Here is an 18,805-nt window from a genome sequence, read left to right on the forward strand (position 1 = left end):
TAAACCAGCTGGCGTTGTATTTCTGGATGCAGGTTTTACGTTTGGGCGCTACTACGTCGGCTGACTGTAGTAGAGCTGTGTTGATGGCATCCAGGGTTTCAGTAGCTGATTGATGCGAGTGGATTGTTTTTACTTTATTCCCTAATATTGTTTTGAAGAGTTCCGAATGGAGCTTCTTCTGAGATCTCGTCCAGTGCATTGTTCCTGGTTTTGGTGTTTTTATTAAAGGGGTATTTTTGGTGATCATGAATTTGATTACATGGTGGTCTGTCCATGGTACCGGCTCATTTTCCAGAATTATTACTTCCAGATCTTGTCTGAAAATAAGGTTGAGTGTGTGACCAGAAGAATGTGTGGGCCCACATACTAGTTGCTGCAGACCTAGTCCTTCCAAGTGGTCAATGCAGGTGATGGCCACGGGATCCTGTGAGGAGTTGGCCCAAAGGTTGAGATCCCCAAGCAGCAAAAAATGTTTGCTGTTTAGTGTATAAGTGGACTGAAATTCTGTCAAAGATGTGAGAAACTGCGATTTTGGACCCGGTGGTCTATAGCAGAGTAGGATATGGACGGTCTCCTGTGGATTTGTTTGAAGCTGTAGGGAGAATGAATGGAAGTGTGTTCTGAAGGACTGGTTTAGTGATCGAGAGGTGACTCTTATGGATCACTGCCAGGCCTCCTCCTCTTTGCCCCACTCTGTTTTCTGTTATTATGCGATAGTTCTCTGGCACCAGTTCGTCTAGAATGGTGTTACAGTCAGCTGTGAGCCAGCTTTCTGTAATAAAGAGGCAGTCTAAATCGCATTGTAAGATGAGATCATGAATTTCTACTCGGTGCCTTACTGCCGAAATTGTATTGACCAGGACGCATTATATGGGCTTTGGTTTGGCTAAGCAGGTGTAGTGTTTGACTGTCGATCGTCGATCGATCCTGAACAGTCGTTCAGTCCTTAAGGCTTTTTTGGTGGCGGCCGGCAATCTTGCGGCCAATGGCTTTAGTCCCCAAATAGTTGCTGCCGAGTACCTCAGTTTAGTCATAGTCGCTGACGCACTGGGGGCTAATGCCTATAAGGAGGGGGGATTTGCAGTAGTGCTGGGAGCAATGATTCACAGAATCCTAACTCCCTGTTTGATCCAGAGGAAGGCGAAAAACCCCTGTCCGTGCTATGCCAATGTGCCGTGGCAGGGGAAAAAAATCCTTCCTGACCTCCAGGGGCGATCGGACGTGGCCCTGGATCAAATAACTGCAAAGGGCTGTGGTGGTGACCTCGAGGGGAGAAACGGGCGCAGGGGGGGGGGGGGGGGGATTACCCAACTGATAGTTATTGGGTTAAGGCTTGAATCGGGGGCGAGCGGTAGGTGACCCCCAATTGCAGGGGTGCCCCAAGATGGTCACTCACTGAAAAACGGGTGCTGGGGGGCTAAATCCTGCGGGTGGGGGCTGCTCTAGGGAAGTCTGGTGATCGATGGTGGGTGGAGGGGGGGATTTGTGTACAGTTTGCAGGGTTTCTTAGGGTTCCTAGAGGGGAGGTGCAGTGGGCCACTAGGCCGCGGGTGAAGCCGCGGTCTTTCCTAAAAATTGCGGCCGAATGGAGGGGTAGATTGTGCGGGCCGGGCTAGTCCAGGGATATCTGGTAAAAGATGGGTGGTGGAGGGGGGATTGGTGTCCAGTTTGCTGGGTTTTTTTGGGCTCTCTGGAAGGCAAGTGCGGCGGGCCGCTAGGCCGCGGGTGAAGCCGCGGTCTTTCCTGAAATCGCGGCCGCCGATTAGTTCCAGGCTGTCGTACAAGGGCCGCCGCTAGCTTGTATCCTGATGAAACTACTTTGCAGACCCACTGGTCTGAAAGCAGAGAGGTCCACCGAGCTGCAAACTCCCGAAAGTGACCCCCCGCCCAAGAGGCGGACGGGAGCAAACCTTTATGCTGTCGTATATTTGTTCGCAGGCTTGCGAAACCAGGGACGCTTCTGTCCCTCAGCAGACACCTTGTCGGTCTGGAAACGCTAACCTGCCCACCCGGGCGGCCAAAAAAACGCTTCTGAGCAGAAAAGGAGGGCCCTGGCCTATGGAGTGGCTCCTTACCTTTTCTGGATTGTGGGAGCAATGTACTCTTACCCCCAGTAACATTTTTAATAATGTCATCCAGTGAGGCTCCAAAGAGCCTCTCTCCCTGGAAAGGCAAATCGGCTAGAGCCTTCTTAGATACCTGGTCCGCAGACCAGCATTTTAGCCAAATCAGGCTACGTAGCACCACAGCAGATACGGAGGCTCTAGAAAGCAAGGAGGCCGTATCTAAAGCCGCATTACAGACATACTTAAGGCCATGCACCAACTGGTCTGCCAGTTTCATGCAAACCGGGGAAGCCTGTTGCTTTTCCAACTCACGGTGCAACAATTTTGGCCATTCTGTAAGTTTCTTGGACACCAGGGGCGTGGCCAACACTGGCCGCAATGCTGAGCCACCACCGTAAACATGGACTGGGCTACCGCCTCGGCCCTCCTATCGGCAGGGTTCTTAAAGGCAGGGGGTCCCCTCCACCGGAATCGTGATCACCTTATTTAACCTGGATACCGAGGTCCTGGTCCACATCCTCTGAAAATACAGAACAGGAGCCATTTGCCACAGCAAGGCCCGAATCTGAATCAGAGCTTTCCCTAGAAGACGGTGGGGGGAGAGGGCGCTTTTTACCCCCCTTGTGCTTGCACGCCAGGAACACAGACAAATCGTGCACAGGCGGTGCAGGGGAACCGGTTGCCACCACAGGTATGTCTGGAGATAAAGGGCCAGCTTCTGACGCCATGCTGACCCACACTCCCCTGACACCTGCTAGGGACCAAAAGGCAAGTCACACCAAAAAGTCCACCCTCCTAGCTGCCACAGAACTGAGGGGCCCCCCGTAGGACTCACGACCCAGACCCAGGTACTGCCGTCCACTTTCCCAGTCACAAGGTGCTCTGTGTGATTTGCACTGTTCCAGAAGAAAATCCCCCGGCGCTAGAGGCAAAACACGCTGAGACTACTAGAAAATGGCCGCCTCAGCACGCTTGCGGGCTCCGGCAAAATGGCCGCCGGACTCTTCTGCACTGAGGCTACAGAAAAATTACCACAAAGCCCCTCCGTGAGGCAGTCTCCTCACAAAAAACTGTACCCTCAAACACCCCACAAGGCCCAAATATAGGAAAAAGGTGAGCGGACCCCATACACAGCGCAGCCCCTGCCTGAACTCGGAGCCCCCCCAGAGGATGCCCGATCAGTCACACAGTGGACCCAAGCATGGGGAGGAGGGAGAAGAGGGGGAGAGTGAGAGACCCCCATTCGACCTCCCAGGGAATGCCCAGCTGCTCCATACACCCCTGGATCAGAAGGGGCATGTCGTGGGGAGACTACCAGGATCTAGATTATTCAGCCTGTCACCCAGCCCGGCTGTTGATAGTCGATCAAAGGAATCAAAAGTAAAGAGAAAAAGACAAACAAGACAAAAAAACTCCAGGACCAATGGTCCCCACCGGGAGGCCAGGTCCTTCTACACTAGGCAGAAAAAAAACTGAGCTGCTGGATGAGGGGTTCTCGCCAGTAGGACCGCCCCCTGGGTGGTACTGTGCAGTTTTGCTGTTTTTACATGTTCTGCCTAATCTTCTCCTGAAGGTGGCGATATAACCCTAAGGTCAAGATTAAAGTGCTGTGTACATCAATGAACGAAAAAGAAAGGAGGAGGATATAGGTGAAAGTGGCATCATTAACCTTTGCACCAAAAAACTTTCCAAACAAGAGATAGTGACTCTCAAAGGACTGAAATATGCACCCCCAGTGATACTTGATACATTCCAGTTCTTTATTGATATACACGTAAGCTAAATATCAAAACGTATATTTTAAGCAATCCCACTAGGCAGTTGGTTAGGGATGCATCTGTTATTGTCCACTCAGGTTTGCCTAAAGCAGGTGTGCCCAACCTTTTAAAGAGCGAGGGCCACTTAAGCAACTTGGCAACCAGTCGCTGGCCACAATGAGCAGAGCGAGAGGATGACAGGCCTATGTCCACACTGAATATGGAGAGCAAACACAGACACAGCCCACTCTACTCTATGGACCATCCGATCTGCCCAGACAGAAGGGCACAGATACATCTGCCACTCCGTAGAGGTGAATGGAGGGTCCGATTGGGTTGGACTGATTGTGTGAAAGGGGCCCAAGACCGCTTTCACACTGATGTGCTGTGGTTTACCCACAATGTGGGTACACCTGTGGCTTTCCTGCAGGTTAGCTGTACTTTGCCATTGACTTCTAGTATATCCTGCAGGTGTAGTGCACTTTCTGAAAGTGCACTAAACCCGCAGCTAATAACAAAAAAGTCTATGGCACAGTGCAGGTAACCCACAGATATGTCCAAATATACATTGTTATTTTAGCACTATACTCGCCTTTAATAACAGGCTTCCATTCTAGCATCACCGGCTAATGCTGTCCCTGGCAGAGTGCATTTGGTATCACTCCACCTGTGACAACAGCCGGCGCTATACAGGAAGCAACACCTTTTGCGGCTCTGCTCCCCCCGCAGCCACTTGCTTCCTCTATCGGCAACTTCAATTAAAACACTGATGCTCTGGGATAGAGGGTCGGAAACCCACGATCTGGGCTTGCCGACCCACCATCCCAAAACAGGAGGTTGTGGGCCACATCAGAGGGCTCCGTGGGCCAGATGTGGCCCCCGGGCCACTGGTTGGGCACCCCTGGCCTAAAGCATCATTATTCAACCCCCCAGGAAACATAGCTCCTAGTGTTAATGTTTTCGTGACCTGGTTGTGAAGGATGTAGGAAACTTCTAGGCTCTAGGATGCGCGATCGCTTATGCACGTTTGTTATCTATTTGTACTAGAGACTCATTTTTCAGCCAGAATATCTGTATTCATCATTGCAATACTTACCATTAAACACCCAAGGAGACAATATTGCACTATTGGAGTCTTTGTTTCTTTGCATACCTGCATTTCCTGATATTGAGGATATCTGATCAGTGTTTGTGGAGGCTTCTAGTGGGAGACGCTTAGGACATCTGGACATTCTTTCAGTGGATCCTTGATCCAACAAGCACTTTGTAAACCCCCTGAGTAAGGGTGGTCGCAGGCTTTCTGGTAAGCCTTTTATCTCGCTGTGGTGATGGTCATCATGCAGTCAAGTATTTGATCCAAGCTCCATATTTCACATGGGATCTTCTTCATTGAATTACAGCCATTTATGAACTTTTCACATCTGCACTGTTTATCGTTTTCACTTTTTGGCACTTTATATGCTATTGCACTTTACAGCATGTCTGTATTCATGCATTCTGTTTGTCACATATGATATTATTGTACATTAGTAACAGTTGGTTTTGCACTTTATTGTTATCACGTTGCATATAATTTTGAATCGCATAATTTTTAGCGCTGCACCAGTCTATCTGGACAGAGCCTTGAAAAAACCTTACCACTAGAGGCTCTCTGGCCAAAGAGCTTTTTAAAAAGACACTTGGAGCTACCAACTGAACTTTTAGTACAGTGGGTGCCAATCCCTTATCAACTCTACTGTAAGAATTCTAAAACCGCTGTAGAACTGGGGGACTCAAACGCTTTTTCCCCCACATATTGAAAGTCTGTTATATAGCCCCCATCACCCTCTTCCTACTCGACAGCGGGGTGGCCACCAGATGGTTTGAGAATCCCCTTTTCTTTAGCAGCTGCTCTTTATCAACCTTTCCAATTGAGGGCATCGGACCGGACCCTACGACAGCAGATCCTCCATGCATGGTAACTTCCAAGGAGGCTCCACTGTCAGACTGTTTAGGACCGAAAACCAAGCCCTCCTTGGCTAAAGAGGGGCCCATAAGAACAAAATGGTTCTCTCCCTCTGAAACTTTTAGTATTGCTGGCACTAATGCAAGAAGGGGGGAAACATAGCACTGGGGTAACCCCCAGTGCTGTGACAAAGTGTTGACTCAGAGCTCTGTCCAGCCTATTTAGGGAACATAGTGGAACCATGGCATTTTATTTTGTGGAAAAAAGGTCTACCCTGAGATGTATGCCACATTTGCATGAGATCTTTGAAAATCTCTCTACTTAGCACCCACTCTGACTCCCTCAGCTGCCGCCTATAGGCTGCAGCCGGAGGAAGTCCACCACCTGATTTAGCTCTCCCTTCAAGTACATCGCTGATAACTAAGCCAGGTACAATTCTACCCACCTTAAAATTTCTCTGCTACCAACCACAAAGCCCTGCTTCCGGTCCTCCCCTGCTTGTTCACATATGCCACTGCACAAGCATTATCTGAAAGGACTTGTACACGATGGCCACCAACTCTTCCTGAAAAGCCCAGAGTGTGACACCCACTGCCTTCAACTCTCTTCATTTCGAAGTTCTCCTCGTCTCCCTGTAGTCCCATTTGCCCTGAGTGAACGTCAACTCCAGGTGAGCTCCCCACCCCCAAGCACTTGCATCTGTGGTCACACTTCCCGGTAGGAAGAATCCAGAAGAGCCCCAGTGATAGATTTTCAGACCTCCTCCACCATTGAAGCACCCTGTTTACCCGAGCAAGGTTCTAGCCTGTCCAAAGGCTCCTGCTGATGATCACACACCTTGAGAATAAACAGCTGCAAGGGCCACAGATGCAGACCTACCCACTGAACTGTGGCGAAGGAGAAAAGTGATTAGCCACAGTGATCACTTAATACAGACCTGGCCAATCACAGTACATCTGTACCATGTGATAACTGTAGCCAATCACAGCTTCACAATAGAACACACTGGATGAATGGATGACATTCAAATAATAAAAAATGATTGCTTATGTGACGTAAATGTAAGCGTAAGTTTTTTCTTAACGAGATGTGATGTGAACTATAGAAATAGGTAATTGTAGATGTAGTTTAATTCTGGGTTATTAAAAAAAAATAGTAGGCATTATCAGTCATGCCACATATGTTCTTTCATTAGCATTTGAAAAGGACAGGACCAGTTTCTAGGCCAGAGTTGACACCTAGATGCCAATAAAAGTTCCCCATTTCAGTAATCATAGATTGGCATCTTTCGGACGTCTTCAAAGAAAGTCCCAGTCAGTGCGACTACAAGGATCCACCGGGGGCCTTCACAAGGCTCCGGCCAGTCTGCAATCTTTGATTTAGATCATCAGATCTAAGGAATCTATTTTATGTCTCATAAAAGCTCAAATATTAGCGGCAGAGAGATGAAAATAATTCCCTTTGATCGTACACATGTTAGGCTACACGTACATGTCAATCTGTATTTGTAACGGGTGTAGAATCGTAGAAAAATACACAAAACCGTTATATGGCGCCTGATTGCGGCAAGCAAGCAGTGATTGGTACGGTTGCAATCGGATTGATGCGCTGGTATCAGAAATCCAATCCATGACCTAGCAATCAGCACCATTCTGGGCCAATAAGATTCTGGTAATTTCAGAACACAAGGGTGGGAGGGTGCTGGTAGCTACAGATAATTAAATTTTTCTTCCAATTATGTATTCTAAAAGATGCTATGTGCCCTGAACACAGTACCTTCATCTGGCTAATACAAAATCTAGCCTGTCACTTGGGTAAGAAACATTAACTGGGGAAGCCATATGATTTCCATCTTTATTGAACATGCTTCTTACAATATAATATATATATTCAAAGTTTACTTAACTAACACCCCTATAGCCACCCCACCATCCCGTTTACTTATTATGCCTGGTAAAAAGCACACACTCAACTCTCCAGTAGATCCAGCATTATGCACTGATCCACTGCTAAGCTTTCTGCGACTTGTGCTGCCACATTGGGTCAGGCAGCCTTTCACACAATGATTCAGCATCTCTGCACTCTGTCCATTCTGTAAATGGGCTACCTCAGCCTCCCGCCATATGTGATGGGGTTTGCCAGGGGCTGCAGGATACGTCATTCTGACCTAAAGCCGAAATGGCAGTGGTGGGCTGAGCCACCAGAAGAAAAAAAAAAATCCAAAGTTCCAATCCAGGTTGCCAGTGTACTTTAGGTACACTGGCAACCTGACTTTAGGAACTCTATGAAGTCTGTTTCAAATAAGTTTTTGTGTAAATGTAAAAATATTCCCTTTTTGGATATTTTAAAACAAGCATGTGCTTACCAAAATACTCTTCAGAAGGAGGATTCTCCATATCATATAGCATTTTCTTAGTTAGTCTATCCAGTTCATCCTCGGGTCGAAGAGTGGGAATGCCTGTAGTGTAGGCTGTCTAGAAATTAAGAGAATTAAAAGTTAAGAAAATTACAAAATGCATATGCAAGCATCCACTGTCATGCTAGTTAGAATGGGCCAACCTTAAACTTGACGCCCAAATACATTTACATGCTTTTTCAAATCAATTTCCAGATTTCTATACACACGATAGTACTCAATATAATCGTCCAATATTACCTACGCTGTTAAAATGTTTATTGCTTTTCCCAACACCTTTGGGTCATTAGTTATACACAAATAGTCACTTGACAATGAACACCAAATTCTGTTTACATAACCTGAATATTTTTTTCCTCTATTCTGACATGAACAAAGCTATTTTATTAATGATCTTCTTAGTATGCATATATTTATTACAGTTACTTTTATAGCACCGACAATTTACACATGGGTAACAAGGTTTCGGAATAAAACATACTTCAGTAGACAAAATCCATACATGCATTAAAAATTGGATTTTTGTACTTACCGTAAAATCCTTTTCTCTGAGTTCATGGATGGACACAGCATCTTATTCTTGACATTAGGGTATTAGCCTCCCATTAGGAGAATACTAGGCAGAAAAGCATGTTAAGTGTTAAACATACATCTAACTGTACAGCAACGCCCTGGGGGCAGTCCCTCTCTAGGTACAACCCCTCTCCCTGCATCATGCAGCCTCCATTTGTCAAAAAGCAGTACAAACATATAAAAGGAGGGGTGGGTGCTGTGTCCGTCCATGAACTCAGAGAAAAGGATTTTACGGTGAGTACAAAAATCCCATTTTCTCTTCTGTTCATGGACGGACACAGCATCTTATTCTTGACATTAGGGACATCCCCAACCAGTGTCAAAAACGAGGGGTGGGAACAGTAATTAAACCAACATCACCCCAAACAAAAGAGCTTCTCAACCGAGGAGTTGCAACCTCAAACAGCTGCCTGCAAACCCTTGCGGGCGAAGCAGGCACCCGCAGACGCATGCTGGTCAACCTAGTAAAACTAAGTGAAAGTGTGAATGGATGACCAGGACGCCACCAAAACACACCTGTGAGACCGACGCGTGATGTCGGAAAAACCCAGGAGACACCAATTGCCCTGGGTGAAAGCGCCGTGATAGGGAAAGGAGGCGCCCGCCCTTTAGAGGCATAGCCTGATTACAGTCTGCCTGATCCACCGTGTGGCCGACGAGACCGCCAGGCCTTCCTATGGGCCAGTCATCGACACAGTGAGTCCGACCTCCGAAAAGGGAGTCGTAGAAGACAGATACACCCGCAGAGCTTGTACCAAGTCCAAGGAAAGCAAGCAACCTCTTGGAATGCAACAGCCGAGGACACAAGGATGAAGCACAATGTCCACACTTTGATAAAAAGGCTAAAACAAACCTCAGGTAGAGACAAGGGCTGCAAATGCAACACCGCCTTATCCTTTAGGAAGAGTAAGTAGGGAGACTTGCAAGACGAGGCCGCCACTCAAAGACCCCCTGGTAGAGGCAACAACCACTTGAGAGCTACTTACCAAGAGAGTGCCACCAGGGGAATCTCTAAATGTACCTTAAAAAAGGTGGTTTCTGAAAACACCCAGGGTACCAGATTCAATCCACAAATGCAGCAGTGATTGAACCAGAGGGGCCACACGTGGAACCCCTTGGACCATGTACCCACCAGTGAATGAGTCGCCAAGGGTAGCGGAAGAACCCAGCCAGGGCTGACATCCGCCCCTCAGCGGAGCGAAAAGCAAATCATTCAACCACTCCACGCTGTAAAAAAATAGCAGGATCCTGGAAACCGAATATGTACGTAAACGCCACTCCATCGCCACACCTAGAGATGTAGGCCCTTCAAGTGTGACGATAATTCATCTGAGAGATGACTTCCGTGCCCTCAGCACGGTGGAAGTACCAAAACCACGGGCAACGGTCACTTAGTATCCGACTGTCAACAGCCCTGTCGTGAAGGCCAGCCACTGCAAGCAGGATGAAATGTGTGACCTTGCGATAAAAGGTCCTATCGCATTGGCAGCCGCCAAGGAACATCCGCCACCAGTCGCACCAATCGGCATATCAGGAACACCGGAATCAAACTGGGGCAAGTAGAGTACTCGGATCCCCTCGGCCACTACTCTGAGCAGACGAGAAAGAGTATTTTCAGGAGGAAGACATACATAGCCGAAACTGTCCCCACAGGACAACAAAAACGCATCCTCCCAGGAACCTTTGATCCTGGCCACAACCTCAAAAACCTTCTGATTGTGTCGAGAAGCCAGGAGATCCCCATCTCCGGGAGAGGAGTCAAAACACCTCCGGGAGTAGAGACCATAGTCCATGGCCCAGCAACTGCCGACACTGGGAGTCCGCCTGCTAGAGTTCTACAGCCAGACTGTATGCGGGAGATAGAGCCAGCACAGCTGTGCCCTGCTCCCGTAGGACTTGTTCCCCCCGATGGGTGACATATGCCACCGCCGTAACGTTGTCCAACTGGAACCTGACTGGACGTTCCTGCAGCCTCCGTGACCAAGCGGAGGAGTACCGCCTGAACGCCCAAAGAAGCACCCTGATCAGCAGGTGGGGTTCTTCCTGCGTCCAGTGACCCTGTTTCGTCCAACAAAAAAAGGAAACGACTTCCCGGACTGAAAAGCCGGAGACCTCCGCCACCGGATCAGGGATCCCAGACTAGCCGGCTTACCCGGCTTTGACAATCCAGGGACAATGGAGCCGAGTACCATGTCGACAGGATCTCTATTCTGCAAGACTCGAGTGGAATTAAACACACAGGACCTCCTCGAAGGTGGCTACCGGAAAAAAAAACAGGACATGCATGTAAAAGCGCAGTGACCACCACCAGCGTGATGCCCCCCGCTGTACCACAGCCTGAAGAGACTGCAACTTGCAAATGGAGAAAAACTCTCACCTTTGAGAAGTCCAGATCGAACCCAGGTATTCCAGGCATGAAGTTGGCACCAACACGACTTCGGGAGTTTTTGGTTGGTTACTGAACCCCTAGAAGAGTCAGACTGGCAAACGCCACATCCACCCCGAATTCCGAGATGGCATCTGCACTCAGACAGAGATTGACCAAAAACCCCATGATTTCGATCCCTCGCTGCCTCAGCAAGGCCAGGATCGGGGCGAGCACCATGAAGAAACTCCCGGTGCCGACACCAGGCCAAAAGGGGAGAGCCATAATTTAGCAGTGCTCATCCCAGACTGCAAACCGCACAAAACTCTGATGCAATTGGGGGCTGCAATAAAAAGGCGTCCTTGATGTCCAAGGAAGGCAGCAAAAAAATAAAAAATCCCCCGAATGTAGTGCAGTGCACTGCCACAAAGCTGTTGAGGGTCTTGAGATCCAGGACCGGATTGACCTCTCCCTTCTCTGGAACTACAAAAAGATTGTAGATTCCTTGAAAAAAACCTGTCCGGCGCTGGCACAGGTACTATCCCCTGCGCATGAGCAGGTCCTGCACTGCCCCAAACAAGGCAGCCCAGCAAGCCAGAAGGGGATGAAGGTTGAGGAAAAAAAAAATCAGTTTTTGGTGGATAAGAGAAGAAAAAAACTCCATCTTGTACCCAGAAGAAACCTCTTCACAGACCCACTGGTCGGAAGTTGGGAGGTCACCCGAGCTGCAAGCTCACGAGGGCGACCCCCCACCCCAGGGCGGGGGCAAAAACCTCCATGTCGCCACAGATATGTCGGCCAGGGGACGCTTACCTGCGGGCCCGGTGGAAGCAAAAAACAGCTTGTGAGCGGAAAAAAAGGAGGGCCCTGGCCTATGGCGTGGCTCCTTACGTTTTCTGAGTCTGTAAGAGCACAGTGCTCTCACCCCAAACAACATTTTTTAATACGGTTATCCAGCGAGGCTCCAAAAACCTCTAAAACCGGCAAAGCAACTCCACCAGAGCCAACCTGGACGTCTGGACTGGTCCGCAGACCAGCATCCCAGTCAAATTATGCGGTGTAGCCCTACCGCAGATACTGATGGTACTTGACAACCAGGAAGGTGTATCTAATGCCGCATTGCAGACATATGTAATGCCATGCACCACCTGGTCCGCTATCAAGCAGATCGAGGAAGCCATTTGCAATCCAAATCACGGTGCAGCAAATCTTGTCCATTAAGGACGTACCAGTGATCCCAGGGTCGTGGCCAACAGTGGCCACCATGCTGACCCCCATACCCTGAACAAGGGCCGGACCTTGGATACCAGGGGGCCCCATCGGGGGAGATGTCCCTTATCAGGAAACATTCCGCAAAGGGACAACGGACAGCCATGCGATTTATCTAAAAACTGCGGCCGTTCCCATTTTTAGCATGTAAACTTATCTAATAAGCTTGTAGAGAAAACCTCCCAGCGGTGTGGGCCAGCTTGTAGGGCCCAGAAGGGACTGACACCATAATAGATGCACTCGCCGTAACCCCCATTTTTTGGGGAGCCCGCACGCGGTGATAAGTGCTCCAATGAGCGCCTGCTAGCGCTGACCTGGAAGCAAGCGAGAAAGCAGTTCCGCACAGTCCGAAGGTCCTGGGTTACATCCTCTGACAGGTCAGAGCAGGGGACATCTGCCACAGCAAGGCCCAAGTCTGTATCAGAACTTTACCCTGAAGATGGCGGGGTAAGGGGGCGTTTTTACCCCCCCTTGCGTCCGCACACCGCTTCTACCCTGATAATAAAGGGACTCAAGGACCCCCGACAAGGCGTCCATACGCACCCCAGGTACAGGGCAGCACCGGTTGCCACCACAGGGATGTCAGAGAAAGAAAACGCCAGCTTCTGATGCCATGCAACCCGCACTTGCCCGACACCCATAGGGACCAGGCAAGACAGCAAAAACAAAATCCACCACCTTAGCTGCTCAGAGTGAGGGACCCCAGGGGACTCACCGCTCTGATCTAGGTGCTGCCAGCGCCGCTGTCCGCTCTCCCCATATGCCTCCTTACAGGCATGGCCGCGGTGTATCTAGTGCCCAAGGTGTTCTGCGCCGTTCGCGCCACTCAGAAGGGACATTTCCACTGCTAAAAGCAAAAGCCAAACCGGGACTACAAGAAAATGGCCGCCAGCCGCCCTTATACAAAGCATGCGGTACTACAAGAAAATGCTAGGCCTCAGCGCGGAAGCCCCCCCCCATGGCACAAACAACAACCCCCACAGAGAGCGGACCTTGGGCACCCCGCACAGCCCCCAGCCAGGACACGGAGCCCCCTCTGGAGGACTCCCGGTCAGTACAGCAGGCCCAGCTCCACAGAGCATGGGAAGAGGGAAAGGACAAGGACAAAGGAAAGGAAGGGTGGGAACCCCCTAATCGACCTCCCCAGGAATCCCCACCCGCACCACCCTGCCGGAGCGGGGGTACTGCTACTTACCCATCCTGCGATGACCGGCTGACGGCATCCCAGGCAGATCCAACGTCCACGCAGTTATGGCATGGCTGTGTACCCGGTCATATGTGTGCCCTGGGGCATATAGCTCACCGGCCACCCCTGGAGCAAGGGGGCATGTCGTGGACGGCCCAGCGCGTAGCTAAAAGGCCGGCAAACGCTCGATGGCCGAACTGGGGGTCTACAAGGATCGAGGATCCAGCCTGTCACCCTGTCGGCAGTTGATAGTAGATCTCAGGATCAAAAGTGCAGAAAAAATAAAAAAATCTTTAAAAATCCCCAGGCCACATGGGCCCAAAAGGGAGCCATGTCATTCTCATGTGCTAGGCAAAAAAAAAACTGGGGCTACATGATGCAGGTAGAGGGGTTGTACCTAGAAGGACTGCCCCCAGGGCGGTACTGTACAGTTAGATGTATGTTTAACACTTAACATGCTTTTCTGCCTAGTCCTCTCCTAATAGATGGCTAATACCCCAATGTCAAGAATAAGATGCTGTGTCCGTCCATGAAAGAAAGAGAAAACTTAATTTTAGAATAAAATTGTGAAAGCACCATAACACTGTCTTTTTAAATGAGGTCTCATGATTTGGCTGTCCTGCTTCCTACCCAATTAAAAAATATGCAGAATAGTAGGAGGGATCACTGCAAATGTGTTACACATGATGCTAAAACCCCGCAATTAACAAAAGTCGATTTTTCAACTGGCCTTTACTGAAGAAGCCAATCCAAAAATTCTCAGTCGAACAGCACTTGCATCCAATGAAATGCAATTCACTGTTCAGTTATTTAGCAGTTTCTTAAAACAACAGTTAACATTTTTCTATCCATGCTGCTTAGGCTTCATTCACACGGGTAGCCTATAATTATAGGGTACCAGCTCAGCAGCCACAGCTATTCGTGGCCGTTTGACTGCAGCCACAGCCAGTGGTCACCGCAGATCATCACTGGCTTTGCAAACTGGCTGTGGCCGCTAACAGCTGGTCCTTGCAGTGTATGGGCTCAGCAGCCACAGCTATCTGCTTGCAGCTGTCAAACCCAGCAGCAAGCTTCAGCATGTGGTAATTGATAAATATCTTAAAGGCCCACAGGGCTGAATGACAGAAATTCAAAGGCATGTATGGCCAGCTTAATAGGAGATCTGCTCCAAGAAAACTCAATAGGATTGACACAGAAAGGCTCTATGCTCATGTCACTAGAGAATATACCCCCAGTGTAATCTTGGAGTCATGGTGGTATCAAAAGTGGTAACAATTGCCACTACTGCAGGAACCCTTATACAGATCAGGGCAGAAATTTGGACCCTGATAAATTAAACATTCTGGTTGTAGAGCAATAATTTAAATAGGTGAGGAGCACTGATTAGGTTTGGGATAAGGATGGCTCCAAAAGAAAAAAACAAATCTTCGCCTTTGCTTCCACTTTAAACACCTTTTGAACACCAGCACCAAGCTTCGACTCACTCAAATGATCACAAAATACACTGGTGGGCTTTTTCTCATTCCCTGCCATCATAATCCAATAATATTAGTTCTATTTTGAATTCTTAAAGTGGAGTTCCACCCATAAATATAACATTACATCAGTAGTTTTAAAAAAATGTCATTAGTCCTTTACGAAAAAAAATATTTTTTTTTAGATGCCTTCAAAGTGTTGTTGCTAGGCAGAATAGTTAATCTTCCCACTTCCTGCACCTAGGTGCTTAATGCTTCCTAACCTACACCGCACAGACTCCTGGGAATGTAGTGGGTGTAACTTTCCAGGAGTCTGTGCACTCCCCAGTCTCAAAGAATCATGTGACTTGGACAGCACAGGTGCTGAAACCTGATCTGACACTGCTTGTGCAGCACTGAGCATGTGTGAGATTTGCAAGGCTAAAATCCAGGAAGTCATACAGTCTGGCTTCCTGATGCCCACACTTAAGATGGCCCCAGTCAATTTCTATTTTATAAAGTGTCTAAATGCTGTAACAACCTAACAAAACGGACCTTAGTTTACAGACTAACTTTACTAGAATACATTAAGCTTGTGTATTACAGGGGTATTTATATTTAAAAAGTGAAATTGTGGCCGGAACTCCGCTTTAAGTTATAAGACAAGTGTGGCAATACAATTTGCAGTAGCAGTCAATAATGATACATGGTTGTACACTAGAAACATCTAATAGATAATCGTCCAAATGACAAATTGCATAGTGCGGATCAGATGGTATATAATACTCATTTTATTTTTGAAAGCAAACCCAAATCTAAATAGTTATATAAAGTTCTTTAGTAGGCCAATACAAAACAATCTTGCTGCTGCTCTGCCTAGAACATAAGCCTTGCTTTCATTCCTCTACAAGTATTTATAACAGATTGTAAGAAATGCTTTCTTTGTAATTAGATTCACAGGAAACATAGTAAGTGAAGCAAAAAGAACACAATGTTCAAAGCTGCCAGTCATAGTTAAATAATTAGTCACTTTTATGTGAAACTGCTCATGATGCTTTATAAAAGAAGGGATCATTCCTATACAAGCAGTACAAATTTAATAATTTGAGTGTGGAGGGTATGGCAGTGGGCAGTTTGTGTTTGAGAGGAGTGCAATAGAATATGGCAGGGGGCAGTATGCACAAGAGAGGAGTGCAGTGGCTATGATAGTGGGCAGTGTTTGCAGGAAACAAGCACTATAGGGTCTGATAGCAGGAAGTATATGCAGGAGACCAAATTGTCCAGGAGAGGAGTGTGGAAGGTATGACAGAAGGTTGTGTGTGTAGAAGTCAAGTGCTGGAGGTATGAAATCAGGCAGTATGTGCCGAACAGGACTGCAGAGCACATAATGGCAGGCAGCATATGCCGGAGAGGAATGTGCAGGGTATGATGGCAGGCAGTGTGTGTTCAGAAGAGGGACGCGGAGGGCATGATGGTGGGCAGTATGTTCAGGGAAGGAGTGCATAGGATATTACAGCAAGTTATACTTGTTCTGGAAAAGTAGAAAGTATGACCTGTGGAGGATAGGGCGGCATGTAATTTTTCCAGAAGTGGAGTTTGGTGGGCAGTTTAGGGTGTCGGACATATCGATTAGTCCACAGATTGCATCTTGTCCCACTCAGCCAGAATGTTGAGTTGTTGGGGTCTGGAGTGGAACTTGGCATATAGAACTGCCTCGAATAACAAAAAACAAGAACTTAGTTTTGAACAAATCCTGGACTGAATGCAAGTCTAAAGGCAGTTAGTAGTTTTCTGGTGGAAGAAGAACTCGGAGCTGAGCTGTGTCTAGAGAATGCAACCCAGATACTCCAAGTTAGGAGTCGGTTTCAGTGATGATTTTTGAAAGTTTGGAATACAGCCAAATCTTCTTAAGGTCTGCAGAGTCAACATCCCCTTGTCTGTCAGTATTTGCATTGACTGTTCTCTCCATAGAATATGGACCAGGCATCACACAATTTTAATTCCACAAGGAGCATAGTAACACCAGCACAGGTGCAAATACCTTGATGAACACTTAGGGCGCATATGACAGGCCATGCGTAAGGGTTGAAAACTAGCAATGTTGTGTGCTCTCCACATATTGAACGCAACACTGCTGTGCTGAAAACATGGAGATATGCAAATTATCATCTAATGTCCACAGAGGCTAGAAAATCTTCCCAATGTAAAGAAGATAAAACAGTCCTGGTGTATTCCATGCAAGATATTACATTTATATTTTTAGGGACTTCAGATCTAAGGCAGGCTGAGTGCTCCCCTTAGATTTAGGAACAGAAGCTGTTTGGATCAAGACTCCTCCATGTAAGAATGACATAATATTCTGAGTAATAAACCTCGCTCTGGTTAAGAAGTACATCGGCCTGTATGTGTAACTTGCTGAACAGATTCTGGCAGCAGTGCCAGCAACACCGAGGACACAGAGTGGCAAGGGGACAAAACAGTGGCGACGAGGATTGTGGATGTTAGCACACATGGCCTTCATAGGGTTTATTCAACCATTTGATCCTGCAGCTGAGTCATGGAGCTCTTGGGTGGAGAGGTTGGAACAGTATATGGAAGCAAATAATGTGACTGTTGAAAGGAAAGTTGCAGTTTTTCTCACTGCATTGGGTCAAGCTGCATATGGAACTCTCAGAGACCTTGTTTCTCCAGACAAGCCGGCCTCTAAGCCCCTGCCTGAGTTAATTCAGGTGTTACATACACACTACAACCCGAAGCCGTTAGAAATCGCAGAGTGGTTTAAATTCTACAGTAGGAAGCAGCGGGCCGGGGAGGATATGACATATATCATCGCTTTACGTAAACTAGCTGCCACTTGTCAGTTTGGAGACTACCTCTCCGGGACATGTTCGTCATGGGACTCTGCGACCCAGCCATACAGAAACGTTTACTCACGGAACCCGATTTGACTCTGGCGAAAGCCACTGACCTTGCTACGATCATGGAGTTGGCAACTCGGGACGCCACCCTACTGAAGGCACCTCCTACAAATTCTGCAAGCCAGGGTGAGGAAATATTCCACACTGCTATCACGCCTCACTCAAGACGGCCGTTCCCTGCCACTCAGCTTAAACCTCGCCTCCCTACTTCTTCGGTCTCTGGTACCCCGACTTGCTACCGTTGTGGTAACACTGCTCACAGTGCGCCTGCTTGCAAGTTCAAGGATGTCGTTTGTTTTCGCTGTGGAAAGACTGGTCATATTGGGCGTGTTTGCCGCAGCTCTCGCTCCCCAAACACCACCAAAAAAGATAGACGTAAACAGACTTTCCGTGTAGATATGGACAATAACGGTTTCAGCTCTGATGGGGAGACCTGTGTCCAGCATGTTGGACTGTTTCGAGTAGCTGGGAGCACTCGTGCGATTACAGTGGATGTAACACTCAATGGCTATCCTGTCTCCATGGATGTTGATACAGGGGCAGCTGTGTCTGTCATTTCATGGACTGATTTAAAGACATTGGGTCTGTCCCTGCCGCTCAGACCTACAAAGCTCACACTGCAGACCTACAGCAAGGAACTACTACAACCCTTGGGTTATGTACAACCCCTTGTTACATTAGGCACCCGCAGTCAAAGGCTAAGCCTTTATGTTGTGAGTAAAGGGGGGCCTCTGCTATATGAAAGGGACTGGATCGAAGCCCTGGGCATGCCTCCTTTTGCCACTGCCCAATGTACATTGCTTTCTGAAGTAGACCTTTGGGTGGAAGCCCTGAAGTCCCGTTTTACAACAGTTTT

The 18,805-nt window shown here is 48.0% G+C and overlaps 1 protein-coding gene across 3 annotated transcripts in view; it reads right to left on the reverse strand.

Moving 5' to 3' along the window:
- Window positions 1-18,805, reverse strand: part of LOC120936862 (LIM domain containing preferred translocation partner in lipoma) — a 428,104-nt gene that overhangs the window by 104,970 nt on the left and 304,329 nt on the right. For all 3 annotated transcript variants that reach the window (XM_040349587.1, XM_040349584.1, XM_040349586.1), the window contains one exon: window positions 8,134-8,242. In XM_040349587.1, coding sequence (XP_040205521.1) covers window positions 8,134-8,242 — 109 coding nt within the window. The remainder of the gene's footprint in view (window positions 1-8,133; window positions 8,243-18,805) is intronic.

Source organism: Rana temporaria, chromosome 4 (assembly GCF_905171775.1).
Source record: "Rana temporaria chromosome 4, aRanTem1.1, whole genome shotgun sequence".
NCBI lineage: Eukaryota > Metazoa > Chordata > Amphibia > Anura > Ranidae > Rana > Rana temporaria.